The 20,922-nt window shown below is 41.6% G+C and overlaps 1 protein-coding gene across 12 annotated transcripts in view; it reads left to right on the top strand.

The window, feature by feature from the left end:
* Window positions 1-20,922, top strand: part of PDE6C (phosphodiesterase 6C) — a 56,735-nt gene that overhangs the window by 14,964 nt on the left and 20,849 nt on the right. For 7 of the 12 annotated variants that reach the window (XM_073240676.1, XM_073240669.1, XM_073240668.1 and 4 more), the window contains 12 exons: window positions 711-851; window positions 4,186-4,260; window positions 5,170-5,234; window positions 5,334-5,400; window positions 9,600-9,647; window positions 13,426-13,575; window positions 14,154-14,297; window positions 15,498-15,566; window positions 18,787-18,933; window positions 19,169-19,192; window positions 19,329-19,433; window positions 19,668-19,777. In XM_073240676.1, coding sequence (XP_073096777.1) covers window positions 711-851; window positions 4,186-4,260; window positions 5,170-5,234; window positions 5,334-5,400; window positions 9,600-9,647; window positions 13,426-13,575; window positions 14,154-14,297; window positions 15,498-15,566; window positions 18,787-18,933; window positions 19,169-19,192; window positions 19,329-19,433; window positions 19,668-19,777 — 1,145 coding nt within the window. Of the gene's footprint in view, window positions 1-710; window positions 852-4,185; window positions 4,261-5,169; window positions 5,235-5,333; window positions 5,401-9,599; window positions 9,648-13,425; window positions 13,576-14,153; window positions 14,298-15,497; window positions 15,567-18,786; window positions 18,934-19,168; window positions 19,277-19,328; window positions 19,434-19,667; window positions 19,778-20,922 lie in introns of all 12 variants that reach the window. The other 5 variants (XM_037015612.2, XM_037015611.2, XM_017678018.3 and 2 more) reach the window with 2 other exon arrangements.

Below are 20,922 nucleotides of genomic sequence, written 5' to 3'. Positions count from 1 at the left end.
TCTGTGAGGTGGTGATGATAATTTTAGTACCTACTGCACAGAGTTGTTGTGACTATTAAATAGTCATTAGATGAATTAGTTCTCATAAAGTTCTTAGCAGTTCCCAGTAATTAGTAAAGCTAGTAATTTGAGAAGCAAATCACTCCTCTGAAATCTGTTGCCTCCTTGAACCAGAGGGTTAAAGAACAGCCTTGGTAGCCAAGATACCTGACTGGGACCACTCTCTGGACCTTAGGTTACTTATCAGTACGATGGTGTGAAGGGATCTGAGAAGGACGGCTTCCAAGGTCCCTTCCCATTCTTACTATCCAAGTATGGTTACCCCCTGATTATCTCAGGATGCAAGGAAGGAGGCAGGTGGCTTCCTCCCCATGAGGACCTGCAGGAGCCAGCGGGCCACCAACAGTGGACCCTCTTCCCAGGCATCTCCGTCCAATTTTAGGTCACTCACACTTCGAAGCCAAAACATTTGGACATGGGAACCAGTCATGGCTTATCCCCCTTCATAAACCAAGACTTGCAAAGGTCTAGTATCATCCCACTCAAAGAATCTGAGTAGTTCATTGGATATGTACCTGTTCAAAAATGGAATTGCATTGCTTAGTGATAGGTATTTGCTTTATTTGATGCAGCACCTGTTTTCTTTTGGCTAAGGCTCTATTTCTTCACACTGCATTTTGTTTTGTTTTCTTTTTAATACCTACTTTCAGATCCTTGTGTGGTCAGCCAATAAAGTATTTGAAGAGCTCACAGATGTTGAGCGACAGTTTCACAAAGTGCTCTACACAGTTAGAAAGTATCTGAACTGTGAACGATACTCCATTGGACTGCTGGACATGACCAAGGAGAAGGTCCTCAATTGTTCCACATGTTTTGTCTCACCTAAAGTCACCTATAAAATGCACATCCCATGAAATGTGATCCATTAAAAAATGCATGTTATGTAAGTAATCAGTTGTGATAGATAACAAGAACCAGTGCCACAAAAGTACAATACAAAGGTAAGAGTGTGCATTTGGGAGCAAAAAAGATCTAGGTTTGAATATTGGCTTTTCTACTTCCTAGCTGCATGAGTCTTCAGCAAATCTTTTTCTTTTTTAAAAAATTAATTCGTAGACTTTATTTTCTTAGGGAAGGTACAGTTTTACAGAAAAAATGAACAGAAGTTCATAGTTCCCATATGTCCTCATCTCTTTGTCCCAACTCCAGTTTCCCCTATATTAACATCCTGCATTGGTGTAGTACATCTGTTGCATTTGATGAATCAATATCAGTATATTATTAACTAAAGTCCATAGTTTACATTAGGATTCACTTTTGGTGTAGCACAGTTCTATGGCTATAGCTATGTAGGTATTGACATTACAAATGCATAATGTCATAGAATTACCATTATAGTATCAAATGGAATAGTTTCCCTACCCTATAAATGCCCTGTACTCCACCTATTCATCTCTCTCTACCATCTCTGAACCCCTGGCAACTTTGGGTTATTTTACTGCCTGAATAGTTTTGACTTTTCCAGAAATTCATACAATTGCAATCACATAGTTAGTAGCCTTTTCAGATTACATTCTCTCCTTTAGAAATATGCATTTAGGTTTTCTCCATGTCTTTTCATCGCTTGATAGTTCATTTTCTTTTTTTTTTTCTGAATAATATTCCATTGTCTGTGTTGCCACAGTTTACCCATTCACCTACTGAAGGAGATCTTGGTTGCTTTCAAATTTTGGCAATTTTGAATAAAGCTACTATAAACATTGTATGTAGGTTTTTGTGTGGACATGTTTTTAGTTCATTTGGGTAAGAATCAAGGAGGCTATTGCTGGAGGGGTTATGTGGTTAACACTCTGTTTCATTTTGTAAGAAACTGCCAGAATGTGTTCTGAAGTGGTTGTAGCGTTTTGCATTCCCACTAGCAATGAATGAGAGTTCTTATGGCTCCACGTCTTCACCAGCAGTTGTGATGTCAGTATTTTGGGTTTTAGCCATTCTAATAGGTGTGTAGTGGTTTCTCACTGTTTTAATTTGCAGTTCCCTGAGGACATATGATGTAGTACATCTTTTCATATGCTTATTTGTCATCTGTATATCTTCTTTGTTGAGATGTCTGTTCAGATCTTTTGCCCACTTTTTAATTAGATTTTTTATTATTGGTGGGTGTGGTTAAGTACTTTAGTACTCAAAAGAGTACTTTGTGTATATTGGATACAAGACCTTTACTGGATATGTGTTTGGTAAATATTCTCTGTCAATTTATGGCTTACTTTTTCATTCTCTTCACAGTGTCTTTTGTAGAACAGAAACTTAATTTTAGTGAAATCAATTTTTCAATTTTTCTTACATGGAGCATGCTTTGGTGATGTATCTAAAAGGTCCCACCAAACCCAAATGTACCTAGATTTTCTCCTGTGTCATCTTCTAGAAATTTGATAGTTCTGTGTTTTACGTTTAGGTTTATGATTCACTTTGAGTTATCGTTTGTGAAAGGTATAAGATCTGAGTCTATATTCATTTTTTTTTGCCGGTGGATGTCCAGTTGCTCAAGCACAATTGTTGAAAAGACTGTCATTTCTCCACTGAATGGCCTTGGCGCCTTTGCCAAGACTCAGTTGACTGTATTTCTGTGGGTCTATTTCTGGGCTCTGTTCTGTTCCATTGATTTATTTGTCTTTTCTTTCACCAAGACCACACTTGTCTTGATGGTTATTTATAATAAGGTTTGAAGTTGTATAGTGTCAGTTCTCTGTCTGTGTTCTTCTTTTCAGCTAGTCTTTTAACCTCCCTGATTCTTGAATTACTTATCTGTAAAATAAGGACATTTCTCTTATCAGTTGTGAGGATTAGTGAATTTATATATATAGTGTATATAATAATAATATATAAAAAGTGTTTAGTGCATAATAGGGGCATAATAAATTATATTATCACTAACACTTTGAGGTTTTATATTCTGACAAGTTAAAATTATTTTAAAGGAGACATAATGAAATATTTACTATTACCCACACACAATATAATGTTCATTTCTATCTTGTTTCATTAATTCTGTTGGAGCTGGCCTCCTTCAACATAACTAAGAAATACCATATCATGTGTATTTCTTACTTTGCATGTGATTGGAAGTTATTTTTTCAGAGTAACTGCTCTAAGTGGGTACACACAGGACCAAGTGTCAAGAGAGCTGGGTTCTGATCCTGGCCTTGGGACTTTGTAGCTGAGAGTGTTGGTCAGGATGCTTTTGGCTGCGAGTAACACTGGACCCAGCTCAAAGCACCCTTAACAATAGGTAGTTATTATCTCATTCAACAAGAAATCCCAAGGTAGCCCAGTTCTCAGGCAGGTTAATTCAATACAGACATCAAAGACCCAGGTGCTTCCCATTTTTTCCCTGGCAAGGCCTCTGCTACCTTCAGCCTATTGGTGAGATTTCTTCTTACAGTAGCAATATGGCTGTTGCAGCTCAAGCCGTGGCACATAGACAAGACAAAACTGGGAGACATTCTGGCAAGTATCACTTTCGTCACCTTTCATGTAAGGAACACTTTTCCCCAGAAGCCCCTTGGCAGGCTTCTCCTCCTTCCTTGTCTACAACATGCCTGTCCTCAGACTAATCCCAGGAACCTCCGACAGACCACCTGTGGGTGGTGCAGGGCCTGTCTTCCCTGAAACAATTACTGCTTGATACCCAGATAAAATCAGGCTCTCTGAACAAACATCAGGCTGTCTTGGCAAGAAAAAGGAGAGAATGGGTGCTGAGTAAGGAGCCAACACTCCTGGCCATTCTGCATGACCTTGGCCAAGCCTCTTAACCTACCTAGATTTTGTTTAATTATCTGTAAAAGAGCTGCTATCTAATGAATACTTTTAACTATATGTCAGGTAGGTGCTCTGTATGTATTATGTATTATTCATTTAATCCTCACAATGAATATATAATATATGTAATACATATATAAGTATAAATTCTGTTATTATCCCCATTTTACAGATGAAAAAAGTTAAGTGACTTTTTTCACAATCATTAGTTCATAAGCAGTATTGCTGGGAATTATAGGTCTTTTCCAGCTGTAAAATCCCAGAATTGCAAATTTACATAAAATATGCAAGCATATGAAATTCCTGTAAGATAGGGTAGGTCATGGAGCTGTTTGTTTAATAATGTTTAAATATAATTGCCTACAGGAATTCTATGATACATGGCCAATCAAGCTTGGAGAAGTAGAGCCTTATAAAGGTCCAAAGACACCAGATGGCAGAGTAAGTGCAAACATCTTCCTTGATGATATTTGTGCACAGCAAAAGGTGCTCAAACCAGAGTCAGCCATGCAGAGAGGAAAAAGCACTGGTCTGAGAAGGCCTGGGTTCTAGTCTATAACTTCCTGGGGGAACTTGTAGTAGTAGAAAGAACACTTGACAAGTAATTTGAGGTTCAAGTTCCAGCTCTGCCCCAAGCCAGCTGGGGGCCCTTGCCTTAACTCGTTGTTCAACCTCTTACTCTCCTTTTCTGTAAAGCCAGGCTGAGTGGGTCCGTGGTTCTTAAGAGGGAGGGATGCATCAGAGCAACCTGACCAGCTCTTTAAACACACTGTGCCCAGGGCCCTTCTTCTGACATGCTGGATTGGAATCTGCAAGGAAGGATTGGGTTAGATTTACTTCTCCCTGGACTGGAAGTTTCACAGGGCAGGAACACCATTTCACCACTGTATCCCAAGCACACAGGAAAGGGATGGTACTGGGATAAAATTTTATTGGGAGGTGGCGGGGAGGATGAGGGTGCAGGGGGGATATGCTCGTTATACAGCAGAGAAGGGGAAACACTGATTGAGGTGGAGAAATGATGTGATTTGTCCTATCATCAGTCAGGTATTTCTGCACAAGAGAAAGAGATCAGTTAAAAATAAACAAAGATTCCCCGAAAAGCTGTTTGGGTGACTTCAACATTTAAAATTTAGTTCAGTAGGCTTGATCATGTAGATTAGTGGCCAATAATATTTCTAGTTGAATTAAAAGCTTGTAATTAGGACAGGAGTAGTTTGGTAACTTACGGTATACAAAGAAGTGTGGTTGGGAAATAAAGTACTATTTAAATGAGTTTTAAAGTATAAGTTCATCAGTGAAAAGTATTTTCTTTAGGAAAGATTATTTTCATAATTTCTTCCTTCTTAGGAAATCATCTTTTATAAAGTCATTGATTACATTTTACACGGAAAAGAAGAGATCAAAGTGATTCCGTGAGTACTGTCATGAAGTGGATGCAGGTGTTGCCATTTTATTTTTGTACACGGTACAAAATGTATAGCAATGATTTTCTTTCTCTGATCTTCCTCAAGGACACCTCCTGCAGACCACTGGATGCTTGTTAGTGGGTTGCCAACATATGTTGCTGAAAATGGATTTGTAAGTTATTGAACAAATTTAAATCTTAAATAATACTGGATGAAACTTATAGTAGTTAAGAGATGGAAACAATTGTGAAAATGAGAATATACCAGGTAAGAGCAAGGTGGTCACTTGTTTGGCACACGACATGGGAGAGCGGAGTCTTGGCAGTTGGGTGTAGGGTAACTAGAGGCTTCTGTGTGAAAAGTTTTAGTTCGCATGAGGAAGATACATCCATCTCTCAACTTATTCTGCAGTCATACACATTTCAGGCATCCTTTGGAAATCCGTTAAGAACTATGATTCATGCTTGGTTTAATTTTATCTCAAGTACAGTTACATTGTTCAGGACTTTGGAAGCACAGAAAATTACTGACAAAAGAGAAAAATACGTAAAGAGAGAACTTTGCCCATGATTGCAATGCAAAATATGAATTGACAAAGGAAATGAAAATTTTGCTCTGATCTGTCAGGTGGCATTGGGTGGGGTGGAAGTAGGCCAGTTCTGGCTGAGAGAGGTCAGGTGTGTCAGACAACAAACAGGAGGTCTCTGGTAGAGCCCAAAGGACCAGGATCACCACCGTCTGTGTCATTTTTTTGGTATCAAGAGTCCTCCAGGCAAGAATGTTCAATGCTGTCAACATTCTTAATGTTGGCATTTTTCTTTCTTCCTTCAAATCCAAGTTTCTGAAATACATGTATACCACTTATTTGCACATTTGTTTTTTCTTTGTGTTCTTCTTGTATTTTTGATAGTGTTCATCTTCATTATTTAGTAAATGCACATGTGAATTACAGTGACTAATAGAGTCATCCAAGGGTCACAGGGAAAGTGAAACAAAATCTAAGCTATCTAGTGTGTTCTTCTACTGTTACAAATTTGCTTCTGCTTAGTGTGAAAATTGCTGGGTTCAGAATGGTGACACAGAGTAAGAAAAATTCTATATGTGATCACAGGATAATTTTTATATGTAGGGATGCTTTACTTTGTGGTTTCAGGGGGGCCGAAGTCCTGCTCTCAGTGGTTACAGGACCAGGTGGCCTTGACCAGGTGACACAATCCCTTTCCCTCGTGTGGAGACATGTCAAAGGAGAAGAAAAGAAAAAGAAAAGTAAAACAATTTTATTTTGTTTAGGAATAAACAGCAATGTGTATATACTAAAAAATATGGTTTCAAAATTGCTCCGGAATAATTGAAATATTTTTTCTAAAGTCATTCCTCAGTTAGTGGTAATGATCAAAACATTTCAATTCATTCCTTGCTGAACCCACAGATTTTATGATTTTTTCAGCCTCACTACATAGCCAAATAGCTTGACCACTGGCCCTCGCCTTAGTTTCCTTGCAGGCCATCTACCAGGTCCCAGTTAGAGTTTTTATCAAGTTTGATGGAGTCAAAGCTGCTGCAGCCAGTATAAAGGAATTTATGCCCCAATTTTCAGACACCTTTTGTCTCCTTGGTTATTTGCTAGGTTAACAGGTTGTCTCCCAAAAATTAATTTGGAGAAAGCTGATGCATCAAAAGGCAATTCATTGAATGGCTCATTTGCCAAGTCATCAATTTTCCATGTAACCAACTTGCCAAGAGACTGACTCCTAAAGCCTTGGAGGATTATTTCCCGTTTTTGGTTCTATCACAGGTTCTCTGCCTCTGCTTTCCTGCTGCTCTGGGCCCCAGGCCTCCACCGCTGACAGCCCAAGACTGGTAGCAAACAGCTCTAAATCTAGTTTAAGTTATTAGCAACCCAAAGTGATTTTTCAGAGAAGTGACCTTGAGCCATTTGCTGGGATTCCATAATGAGGGTGAACACACATCCCAGTTTGCCTGGGACAGCCTCCATTTACACCTGTTGGACTTGTGAGTCATTTATAGTCTTTTTACTCACAAAGGTGTCACCCTGTACTCTGCACTTACAGTAAGCAGGACCTATTAAAAACATGTGTATTTTGCATATGGGACAGTCTCACACTTGATACCATGGACATTTGGGGCCAGATAATTCTTTGCAGTGGGGGGATGTCCTGGTACATCCCTCACCTCTACCCACTAGATGCCAGTAGCACCACCAACTAGTGACAACCCAGAATGTCTCAGGTGTTGCTGAATGTCCCCCGGGAGGCAAAATGACCCCTGGCTAAGACCCAGTTGTCCAGAGGACATCACTCATTTCTGCAGACCCAGGCAGAGCAATGCCTTCCCTGGAGGGCTGGCTCTGTAACACCGAGGCGGGTTATGGTAAAGAGAGCAAGAGGCCATGACTCAGGAACCTTGGGCCCTGAGCCAGTCCTACCTTAGGTAAATCCCTTGGCAAATCCTTGACCTTGGGCAAATCCCTTGACCTCCCTGAGTTTTAATTCTCATCTGTAGAATGAGGCTCTTGACCTAATTATCTAAGAGATAAGGCCTTTGAGAATTCTTTATGCTACTTTCTGGATAATAAAAATGATCTGTAAATTTCATTGTAGTTAATTTGTGTATATATGATGTTCCTCTAAACTGTTTGAAACTTTTCCTTTTAGCTTTTTAAAACTTTTCCCTTGATAATTTTCTCACAAACCCTTTTTAAGAGAGAGAGCAAAGGCAAATTTTAGGCCAAGCTGTCCCAGAAGTCATACAGCTGGACCTCTATGGCCTTAAGGGACAATGTGCACATGGAGTTTTCCTTAAACAGTAAATCCCAGCTCTGAATGGGAAATGACAGAGAACGGTTTAGTGATTTTTTAGAATTGAAAACATTAGACATTAAAAACAAAACTTAGGTACATTTGTAGAATTAGAAGCATTAGATACAAGATCAAACCAAGCTGGAATCAAGATGACATGTAAAGTCAGAGAGAGAGAGAGAGAGAGAGAGGGAGACAGAGGGGCTGGGAGGATTCCCGAATACTGAGTTAAAAGCCTGGCCTCTAGGACTTTGACCCATCTGTAGATATTCTCCAGAAGCCTGTAAAGTATGGGTTAAAACAGATACCGTTGTTGGAAAGGTCAGGAAAGAGGACCAACTGCTTTTTTGCCTCCTGAAGGATGCTCAGCCAATCCATGCTGTTTAGTCAAATCATATCATAAATTAATGGATGGCACAAATAACTCCTTAAATTATTAGGTCATATATACTAACAAAAACTTGGAAAGATTTTTCACATTTGCTTTGTAATAATAGTATGAAAACAGTTGGTGTGGCTCAACCACTCTCAGGAAGCCCTTGCTGTGTGTGGGCCGAGGGGCTGGCAGAGTCAGTACAGGAGGCGGCAGAAGCTCACTCCTACCTACTTACTGGATCTTTAGACTTTCGGGAATTTTGTGAGCAAGTTGTTAAACTGTTGGCAGCTTGAAATCTCCTGTGGTGGGAGTACTTACATCATGTAAATTGGCAAATCATACCAATTGGGGTTTTCCCCAACCCCTCCCCAGGACAGCTGATTCCACCCGCACCCTCGTGGCGGATCCCATGAATTTGAACAAAGTCACTTAACCTCTTTGGGCTTCTATTTCCTCACCTTTAAAAGGAAAAGCTCGAAATTAATTATTAAGCTTCCTTCCAACTTTAAAATGCTATGATTTTAAGTATCTAATATGATTTTGGTAGGAAGCAAGATACAGTCTTTCATTAAGACCCATTTGTGGATATGACCCAATGTACAGATAATTAAAAATTACCCAAAATGGAATGATTTCTTGTCATATGAATGTGAGTAATAGTTTCTGAATTTAGTATTTAAAGTGATGTCTCATAATGACTATTTACTCTGCTGTACCTAAAAGGCTCTCTGGCTTTTTCCGCCTGCTCCTTAGCCACGTTCTTCCAATCCAGATCCCACATTAGAAAAAAAGAAGAAAGAAAGAACATAGAAATTTCCCATCATTGCTACCGCACCTGCCCCAGCACAGCAGCCATTCCGCCCAGCTTTCTCCTCTCCTTGGTCTGAGTAGCTAGTTACTTTGAATTTGGAAGAATAATCCTTCAAGGCTGGAGAGTAGGAAGGAGCAGAGATGGCACTAAATGTCATTCAATGACTTACTTAGCAGAAGAGACACTCACTTCAATGTGTTATTTACAAATTTGGCCTAGCTGAGGTCCAGTGTGAATAATTTGCCTGCAAGCCGTCAAGAGCTGAGGAAGAAACCCTCACTCTCCCGCATTATTTCTTACTCTGCTTATGGGTTAACAGTTCCACTGCACACTGTTCAGGACTTCCGTCTCCTCTTGCTTTATAGATATGTAACATGCTGAATGCCCCTGCAGATGAATACTTCACGTTTCAGGTAATTTCACTCTCTACCAGGCCTCACCTGCCAGTGCGGGGGGCTGGGGTGGACAGTACTGAGCGGCTCCATCCCGAGTCTGCCTTATGCTCAGAGGTGCACACAGGGCTTCTGTCTCCATCACCTCAGCTGGGCCAGTGGCCACCAAATAGCAGATTCTTCCGTGAAAGGAGGGCGGGGCATGGGGGGGCCATGAGAGAAGGAGACAGGGTGTTTGTCACCCTGGCATTCAGAGGGTCCATGACCCTTCTCCATTCTCTCCCACTCCTGGTCCTTTAGTGCCTAAAACAGTGCCTGGCATCATAGGTGCCCAATAAATATTCTTTGCAGAAATAATTAGCTGGATACATCCTACTACCTGGATTCAGCCCTTTGGCAGTCTTCTCCATCCCTTCCCTTCAGTTTATTGCAGTCGTTATCAGGAAAAGAAAATCTCCTTGCTGGATCCCTGGGGGCCTCTCCTGCTGTCAGGCCCTTGGCTTTATCTTTCTTGCCACAACATCCAGTGAGTCCCTTCCCTTCCTGTCCTCTCTGCCACCCCCTCCCTGCCTGACCACTGGGGATAAACTGTCTCTGCAGCCTCCTTTTCCTCTGTTGGCCCTTGTTCTGTGTCCTATTTTAACAAATGTCCAGTGAGAGCCCTGGTCCCACTGAGGAAGAGACAGCCCTCCCAGGGGGACCACTAGTCTCACAGACACACACAGATCCCCATCTACGCCTGGAGAGAGAGGCTGGCCTCCTCCAGGGAGGGGCCACATCCTGAGCAGCAGGCTCAAACCAGGCCTGAGGAAACCTGTGCATGCTTGCTTGGTTACATGGAAGTTTCCCCCGGACCTCCCTGCTTACCCCTCTGCTCACTGACATGGAAAACATGCATACACCTTATGGTGTGTTTGCTTTAACTCTTTCCTCCTTGCAGCTGAAGCCTAATCATGACCACACTGTGCCCAGCATTGACCTCTATATATTCTATATATGTGGCAACTGGGTGTCAGGAAAGAATGCGCAGGCAGGAAAAAGGCGACAAGGACTTTCTAAGCTGGCTGGCCCTTATGCAGTCACTGTCTAAACACAGAGAGAAGAAGGCTGGCTCCGCAGAGCCAGGGCTGTGGTCTGAGGTTTGAGGGCCTGAGCTTTCTCTCAGGCTGCTCTATGGCTACTGAAGGAACAGCCACGCAAGGGCTCTGGGGCCCTAGCAGCAAGGAGGCTGGAGCCCTCCCTGGGGTAAACCTCTGGCCCACAGAAATTTTCCAGCTCTCCCGGACACACCAGTGTGCTGCCCATGAAAACGACCTCTCGGGCCTCTGACGGTGGGAAGGATGACCGTACAGAGGCTCCTGGGCTCAGAAATCCAGTGATTGTAGCACGGAGGCCACACATCCCACAGGCTGCTCCCAGCCATTGGCTGAGTATGATGGGGACATAGCAGAGACCCATCTGCACACCCCAGACTCCTCGGACAGGCAGCAGTGGCCCTAGGAATCCCCAACAGTCCTGCAAACTCTACAGATGCACTGGGATTTGAGACACTCCTTCCCCACCCATCCAGCCGGGGGTCAGGGCTGCATCTCGCCGGTGCTCCTGGCCACCTCAGGCGCCCTCCCCATTCTCCTTTATGGGCATTGCCCCTGTGGGTGATTCCGAAGACCAGACCCAGGACAGGGTGGCTGCCCTCCCCAAGCCTCCACCTCTCCCCCCACCTTCCCGTTCTCTCTCCTCCTGCTTATGCCCCCTCCAATCCTCGCTTTCCCATTTTGTACCTGAGAAGTTTAATGGAAAAATCAACAGTTAAAAGTGAATTGCAGTCAGAGCAAACCTGCACGGGCAATAGTTCTCAAACAGTGCTCCTTGGGGTTATGGTGTATTAGTGTCCATTGCTCCTGTAACAAATTACCACCTAGTGGTTTGAAGCAACACAACTGTAGTATCTTACAGTTCTGGAGTCAGAAGACCAAAATGGGTCACACTGGACTAAAGTCAAGGTGTTGGCAGGACTGTGTTCCTTTCTAGAGAGGATCCAAAAGGCAGATTCTCCTGTCTTTTCCAGCTTCCAGAGGCTGACTGCATTCTTTGGTTCACGGCTCCCTTCCATCTTCAAAGCCAGCAATCAAATCCCCCTGACCTTGCTTCTATTATATACCTTTTTCTGATTCTGACTCTGTCTCTCTTTTCCATTTGTAAGGATTCTTGTAGTTGCATTGGGTCCCCTGGAAAATCCAGGCTACTTCTCCTATCTTAAGGTCAGCTGGTTAGCATCCTTAATTTCATCTCCTGGTTTAATGCCTCTTTTCCACGTAAAGTAATATATTCACAAGTTCCTAGGATTAGGTTGTAGACCTCTCCAGGGTGTCTGTTGAACTAGACTAAAGGGTTCTTCCTTTAACATTAAAGTGATCCAATTCACAGAAAAAGATGCACATACAATTTTCTTAGTTTTAAGCTTCTGTCCTATTATTTTTTCTTGAATCTTAAGTTCCTTCTATCACTTTCTGTTAATAAGCTCTAACTTAATAATAGCAAAACATGAACAGATAATGAATATTTACTGAAAAACTAAGAAGCAGTCAGTGAAGCTAGTTTTGGAAGCTTTCAAAAATATATGTGGATGATAATGGTTCTGAAGTTATTTAACACACAGGTAATATATTTCCTGTTACTTATTTTGTCCCTAGTCCATATGAGGGTTTAAGTATATAAATATTTCACAGTATTTTCCAAGTATGAAGACTTTGAGAACCACTGTGCACTGCCTTTTTTTTTTCCCAATGCTTTGACCATTAGGACACATGGTTCTTAGACTTCAGAAAACACCAGAATTATTTAAGATGCCTGCCCAGAGTCTATGAAGCAAGCTTAAAAAAAAAAAAAAAGAATCCGTTGTATGTGGTCCTTTTGCCACACTTTGAGAAATACTCCTAAACTTCTGTGTCTGCACCCCCCATTAGATTGTTATCATCTTGAGTTTAGGGCCTATCATTTATTCATCTCTGTACCCCCAGCAGCTAGCCCAAGTCCTGGCACATCATAGGGGCTGCACCACAGACCAAAAGACTATCTTGATCGATCAGTCAGAAAAACAGAAAACACACTAGGTATTTCAACAGAGAGAACTTAATGTAAGGAATTAGCTAAACATAGTGTTGTAGTACAGAAGAAAAGAACAGGGAACACTGAGATAACATAGAGGTAAGTGCTTCCCGTCCCTAGGGCTGGGGAGACAAAGAGAAGAGGTTAGGGTTGTACAATACAGACACTTGGTTCTAGTATACTTAATTGAATTATTAGCACACTTTTATGGCTATATAGTCCTAGCCACGTCCTGACACAATGCAGGAGTTGTGCATCTAACACCCCAAAATTATACTTTCTTTAAAATTAAAAGTAACCTAAGCATGTGTGGGGCAGAAGCGGCAGTCAGCTGTAAAGGGGGTAGTGCCAGGAAGCCTTGTGATGATGGATTAATTCTGTAACTCGACTCCAGTGAAAGTTGCACATATCTACACATGGGAGGAATTTGCATAGAAACACCTACACCCACACATGATGCACAAATAAATACATATAAATCTGGTGAAATTTGCATAACTTCCCCAGAGTGTACCAATGTTTCTTTCCTGGGTTTGATAGTGTGTAGTAGTTATACAAGATGTTACCATTGAGGAAACGTGAGTGAAGAGAACACAGGGCCTCACTGTACATTTCTTTTGCAACATCCTGTGAATCTGTAATTATTAAAAACATTTTTTTTAAGTAACCTAAGTGTCCTTATTGTTTGCAGAAAGGACCTGTGGATGAAACTGGTTGGGTCATTAAAAATGTCTTGTCCCTGCCTATTGTCAACAAGAAAGAAGAGATTGTGGGAGTGGCTACATTTTACAACAGGAAGGATGGAAAACCTTTCGATGAGTATGATGAACACATTACTGAGGTAAGTGTAATTATAAAATAATGGAGGTAAATGAAATTCATGATATAATAGAGGATGCATAATCATTTGTTATTCTGTAGTAATATTTTTGAAAGGCAATTAAGACATGAGTCACACATGATTGCAATCAGTATGTTGTTATTGTGTCATTTCTGTTTCCTGACTTCTATAAACGGCAACATTTTCTACCACAGTATGAATTTCGGGCTTAATCAAAATTCTTTACCAGACTCGGAAACCAGGGAAAAACATTCCTCTCTCCTTCCCCATCCCTTCTAGTCCCTTTCATTCTTGCTGTCACTCCTAATCCTCTCTCTGATTTTCAAGTTGTACTTTATTCTACTGGATATTTGTAATTTCTCTCCTCTAATAAAGTATTCATGGTGCACTTTGAAAAACAAGGTCTTAGCCAGATTTATTGTGTGGGACTGGTTATTTGTATATTTCTTCTTAGATCAAAACAAGGAACTGGGTTGTTGATGGTGGAAGAGAGATTAATAGAAAAGCATGCAGATTGTTGCTTCAAAATCAATTTTCCTTTAATTTTAGAAAATTTAATCATATTTTATCCATTTCAGACTCTTACGCAATTTCTTGGATGGTCTCTTTTAAATACTGACACCTATGAGAAAATGAATAAGCTTGCAAACAGAAAGGACATAGCTCAAGAAATGCTCATGAGCCAGACCAAAGCGACTGCTGATGAAATCCAGTCTATTTTGGTAAGTGGGGAATTCAGTCCTGTGCACATTAGGTGGTATCTAACCACAGCTTCTGGAATTTTTACTTAGTTACCCAGACATCTGAAAACTGAGAATGAGTTTAGTTCTGGGCTAAGGAAGGGGAGACAAAGAAGGAGGGGTTGTGGGAGGACCTGGGTGGCTCAATGTGCACAGAGCCTTCTGGAACTCCAGTCTGCTTGGATGGTTGAAAAGAGGTCCTGGGTCTGCGGGAGCCGGAGTATGACATCTAGAGTGTTAGCAAGGAAAAAAATATTTCCAGGAAGGAAAATCTATCATCAGTTATTATCATCCAATGATGCATTACAACCCCCACGCCTCAGTAGTATACAACAATAAGCATCTATTTCTCACTCATGCGTTTGTGGGTTGACCAAGGTTTGATTGATCTGGGTTGAGCCTGGATCCCAGCTATCCGTTTGCATTACAGTATGCGTATCTCATCCTTCTTGGCCAGCAGCTGCCTGATGGATGTTCTTCTCTCCGTGATGGGAGAAGTGCGAGAGCAAGTCCAGCTGCGCTAGCTCATTTCAAATCTTTGCTCACATCACATTTGTTAAAATTCTCATTGGTTAAATGTGACCAAGAGCAACTTCATGGATGATGGAGAAGCCAGTAGATCTTACTAGCAGTGTTCTAATCACCACCAAGTGAAGGGAAAATGTGTCACACATCCGCTGGCTCTATTCCCTGTGTTTCCCTAGGTGTCTGAGTGTGTGTGTAGGGGTAGTTTTCTTGGGGTAGCTTTTTTTGGTTTTGTTTTTTCTGGGGGATTTGTGTGTCAAGAGAAATTTTATTTGACAGTCCAAGATGTTGAAGATGAGAAAGACTGGAGAAAATAAAGGCAAATTTCTCTAAACTAATAGAAAAACAGTATAAGCCACTCATTTGCCTCTTTCTTGCCTATGTACCAACAAACCACCTCTTCCCCGCCACTCCTCCTTTTCCTTTAAGACAGCCACTGTTATATTTTGGGTGCATAAATTATATTAGGTTATTTTTTAGAGAAAATTCTTCATCATCAAGTGCTATAGGTCTTCTTTGCATCCAGAATGCCATTTTGTCATGTAACTCATTGCAGCATATTTCAAGTATAATTTAAGTACTGATTTTAAGAGTAGGGGAATCTGATAGAAATCTACTTTATAGGAATCTCACACCTTAGTTGTTTTTACGTTTTAGAAATTTCAAGAGAAGTTAAATATAGACGTAATTGAAGACTGTGAAGAGAAACAACTTGTCACAATTTTGGTAAGTGTTTTGCTTCTATCTTTTAAATAAAATATATTAGAACCTTCATTCTCATTTTTCAAGTAATGTTGAGTTTCTTCTTCTCTGGCACCTTTCAAGACTAAAAAGAAAAGGCATTTTTTTCTGGCTGTCTGCTTTTCTTCCTTTTTTCTCCCTCAGTTCAATCCACACGATAATTTGGTATCATAGCTAAACTAGACTGCTGCAGAAGGGACTCCAAGCACAGACTCTAGCGCTGTGACGGCTTGGTTTATTTGGATAGTTTGGATTTCACCATGGCCATCCCGGAAGACATGGCAGAATTACAGGGGAACATAGACCTCTCTAGGCACCATTATCACCTGCCATCTCTAGCTCTGGAGCCCAGAGGCATGCCATTCTCTCCTCCTGTTGCTACTGGGTGTGTGACGTGAGCAGAGGAGAGGAACAGCCTGTAGGGCCTGGTGGGGAGGTGGAACGAGACCATGACAGCCCGGCACCGGTGAAGTGCCCAGATCAGATACTCAGGGGATCCTTCTGGGGGTAGATGGAGCAAGCCAGCCCAGGCGCAGGGGGCTGGTGGGACCATGCAGTAGCCCAGTGGGCTGGCAGCAGCTCCCAGCTCCACTCACAACTCCTCAGTGGTGTGATTCCTGCAAAGCAGCCATGGCTTGGGTGCCAGAGTTGCTACTCTTCAGTCAAAAGCCGGGAATTTTTTCTTTGAGTATACATCCTTATTGTTACAGAAATTACATAAACAACTTTAGGGGCTATTTAAATAGTGGTCATATGTGTAGTAAATGTGGTGAGTGGCTCCAGTCTTGGCAGGACAAGACAAGGATTAGCCATCATCAAATGAACTGTCCTCATTGCAATAAACTGCTTTCAGTTCAAGTAATTTCAATTATTTCAAGTTTAGCAACTCTTTTAATAACAGGTAACAAAATATTGTCAGTAGTAGAAAGAGTGGCTTTTTCTAAATATGAGGTCTATGCTCATACAAAAGTAAAGACACACGTTCACCAGCAAACCAGGGTGCCCCGCCCTGAAGGCTGAGCACACATGAGGTTTTCCATTCTGCCTCAGGGACTTAGGGCTTGAAGTTTTCTTAGGTATTGCCTTTGGAAGCTTACAGTGTTTTATTTTTAATTAATACCTTCTTGCAGCCTACATTTTAAAAGAATGTGAGGAAGTCTGCTCTAAAACAATCCTGTTTCTGGACAGGGTATAAATACTCTTATACTGATGATTTCAAAAGCTTTGAATTTTGTCAACCTCTCTGTATCACAGATTTAAAACTGCTGCTCCTCAAAACCTATGATTTCTGTATTAAAGTTTTATTTAATTTTTATTTATTGGTTTGCCTGAAACTACAAATTGGGCCTGGGAGTCATAATTCTGAGAACTTCTTACTTTGTTTCCTGCTAAAATGCACATTTACACTTTAGTGTGGCTGACCCTGTAGTACGTTAAAAAGCATTTTCACATTTTATCTTTACATACACTCTGAGAACTGAAGGGCAGAGTACACCTCCAGCAGGGAGGCTTTGTAGCATGCCCCCACCCCCTGCACCGCGTAACTTTTCTCTTGCTCTGATTTTTAAAAATTGTCTGTGTCTGTCTCTCCCCATGAGAATGTATGGTTCCGAGGCAGGGACCGTATCTGCTTTATTCATTACCTTACCCCTGGTGCCTACAGGGCAGATACCAATAAAAGTTTGTTGAATGAATAAGTAAATGAGTGAAAAAGAAGAGCCTATGTAGGCCAGGAACCTGGGAGAGTTTGGAGAGAGAAAGAAAGTGATGAGAAGGGGTAACAAAGGTGTAGGAGGGGCCTGTGGGACATGGAGAAAGCAGTTTTCTGAAGTGTTACTAAGGACCGTGAATCGAATCACCTCTAATTTTCTTTGACATATGTGAATAAAATTAGCATTGCTTTTTAATTAAAACAACAAAGATGAAAATGTTACTATTATTATTCCCATTTCACAGATGAGAACACTGAGGCTTGTTCAGCCCAGGAGATATGGCTAATCTGAACCCAGAAATGAGCAAGAATACTGCTCTCCTGGCTCTAGGCCATTGCTTTGCAGGAAAAAATCTGTGCTTGAAGCCATAGTCTGAGAATGGCATTGGTGAGAAAGGAGAACAGGAAGACACTGGGAGCCTCAGGGAGTGGAGAAAAGGGCAGGGGTGGGAAGGGCCAGCCCAAACTCAGGGGTTAGGAGACCTGAAACCATAATTTTACCTAAAGAGCCATCATTTGATGTTGAAATCTGTATAAACAGAGCATGAACTTTCCCCCGGGAAACCTTAAACTTACCGAGGGATGTGACACTAGCACAGTAGTACGGTGTCACTGTGGACTCAGTAAGTACCTATTGAACTGAATTGCTCCTGCAAGTCCATCTGCAGGATCTGCAAAGCCCAGTGCTAACGTCCGCCTCCTGGGGCTTCCCCTCCTCCCACGTGATGACCTCCTCCCTGCCTCCTACCTGACAGCTGCATACACACCCCTCCAGAAGCTCTCCTTTAACTGGCCCCAGGCTGCCTTCAGTTTCTCCCATAGGCCCAGGCACCAGACTATGCTTTGTGAGTAGTCTAAGCTCTCATCTTTCACTGTTCTATATTTGTAACCGTTTCAATAAGTTACGAGATCTTGAGCACAGGATCTCTCTTGCATTTCCCAAGTCATGTCAGCACTCATGTGCCTAGTTCACTGCTTTCTCCCAGAGTCCTGAATCCCGAGCAGGGTGTGTCGAATGAGTGTCTGCAAGGATACCAGCACACCGGTGGGGGGGTGGGGGCACGATCCCGGCCTCGTGCAGCTCACAGTCTGGTGGGAAAGGATCATGAGCATGTAAAGGAAATACAGTATAACTGAATGAGGCAATCACTATTTGCTGAGTATCTCTTGAATAGGAAAAAAGAGAAGTTGAGGATGAAAAATGGGTAAGGTTGCTGCAAGTAAATATTTTATTTCGCATAAGAGAAAGAAAATAGCCACCTCAGCTGGCTTTGGAATTGAATTCCATCACTTAGAGGTTTCTCAATACAGTTACGTCTCAGTTTCACAAACTGGAAACTGGGGATGATTGTGTAGCCTTGTTGTGAGGATAATGTCTGTAAATTGCATCCCAAGTGCCGGGCACACAGAGGCTCAGTGAATTGCACGTGGCACCTGTGAGACTAAAGGGAAAAAGGTGAATGTAATTTGAAACAGTTCATCCTTATTCAACAGAAAGAGGCCTTGCCAGACCCAAAGGCAGTAGACCTGTATGAATTCCGCTTCACTGACTTCCCCATTACAGAGCACGGATTGGTTCAGTGTGGACTACGACTGTTTTTTGAAATAAATGCGGTGGAGAAATTCAAAGTGCCTGTAGAGGTCAGATGGTATTTGAAATATTGTGTGATTCTGTTGCGGTGCTTCACTAATGTTTCCTGTGCTTCGAAAGATTAACTGCAGTTTGGATTTTAAATTATTATTAACTTTGTAAATATACCAGCTTAAACTGTGTAAACAAGATGAACCTATCTTTTTAGATAAGATTGCCACAGACTTCTAACCTTTAGAATTCTATTCCAAAGTCTGAATGGTGTTGTCTGTTTTTTGGTGACAGGTTCTCACCAGATGGATGTACACGGTGAGGAAAGGGTACCGCTCTGTCACTTACCACAACTGGAGGCATGGGTTTAATGTGGGGCAGACCATGTTTACTTTGCTGACGGTAGGTACAGAGCACTGTAAATAATTGTAAACCTGCACATTTTCCTCCTGAGCATGGTGAGAAATGGATGCGGTCCATCATTTTAGATCAGCAATTTTGGAATTCGCAGACAGAATCCCAGAAACCCCAAACTGCCCTGTGGATGATGCCAGGGAATGTGAGTAGCCCTGAGCATGTGGGTGGATTAATACTGTGATATTCACGTACTTCCCTCCTTACAGGAAAACTTAGTTGCCTGTTGGGTTTTGTCATTGACCAGAATGAGCTGCAATACTCAAGATATAACCAGCTTGCTCTGAAAGCAGGGCAGGTTCCCTTCTCCACTGCAGGCAGGTTTCACTGGACTTGTTTAGAGGTGTATTAATCCAGATAAATATATATGTATATTTAGACAGGAAGACTAAAGAAATACTATACGGATCTCGAAGCCTTCGCCATGCTGGCTGCTGCTTTCTGCCATGACATTGACCACAGAGGCACCAATAATTTGTATCAGATGAAGTAAGTGAACATAAGCAGTAATGTTGACATGTATGGGTGATGTCTGAAGGTGCCTAGGGGTGAAGACAACTTTTCCCTTAGTCCAGTCAGCTCCTCATCTGCATCCTTAGGAATCTCAGGGCCACATCCCAGTCCTTTGGAGCTTCAGCTCTCCAACAAATGTCTGCTCTTTCTCCCCCTTTCCTTTCTGTTCCCATTTCCAAATGTGTCCCGGCCTTATTCATAAATGCCTTCGTTCCTTCATTTTCCAACTTCATTTAACTGAATTCATATGTTAAAGTGCACTGATCTTAGGCATACACTTGTACACACCTGTGTAACATTCTCCAGCTCAAGGTAGAGAACATTTCTTCCTGGGCTCCCTACCTTCACTTCCCTGGTCCTTTTGTTTCTCAAACTCTCCTTCCATTGGCCTTACATCGTAACATCATTGCCATCTCCCTCTCTTGTCCTAAGAAAGTGCAATAATGAGGGTGCAGGTTCTCAGCTCAGATGGATTTGGGTTCACTGGGCTCACAAGTTATTTAAACTTTCTAAGCCTTGATTTCCTCATCTGGAAAATAAGAATGATATTAACAGTACCTAATACCTAAGGTCATTATAAAGATTAAATGAGCTCATGGTAGGCTCTTGGCAGTGAATAAATATTAGGCATTATTATTATTACTATTATTATTATGTCATTGGCATGCTTCACAATTCATCAGCAATGCGCATGGCCAGCCTAGCTCCTTGATAATGACTTTTAAGATGCTCTGTCTGCCTTTGCCACACCATGTCCTCGTCTCTGACACACAGCCAGCCCCTGTTCAGAGGCAGTGAGGTGTTTTAAAGAGAACACATTTCGGCGTCTGGGTGTGTGGGGTCCAACTACTTTCTGGTTGAGGGATCTTGGGAAAGTCAGTTTACTTCAGATTTAGTTGCTTAGCTATGAAATAGGTACAATATATACCTCTTGAAGACTGTTGTGAGAATCAAATGAAATTATACTCATATATATATATGAATATATATAATCACATATATAAAAATCACATATATATAAAAAATATATATATATATAAAAAAAAAGCACCTACCTATATAGTAGGTGCTCAAGAAAATTTTTTTCAGTGAATGAAACACCCATTGCAAGCAGTGTCTTC

The sequence above is a fragment of the Manis javanica genome, chromosome 7 (genome assembly GCF_040802235.1).
Source record: "Manis javanica isolate MJ-LG chromosome 7, MJ_LKY, whole genome shotgun sequence".
Lineage (NCBI taxonomy): Eukaryota > Metazoa > Chordata > Mammalia > Pholidota > Manidae > Manis > Manis javanica.
The sequence above is the reverse complement of the archived record's forward strand: the minus strand, read 5'-3'. Positions and strand labels throughout refer to the sequence as shown.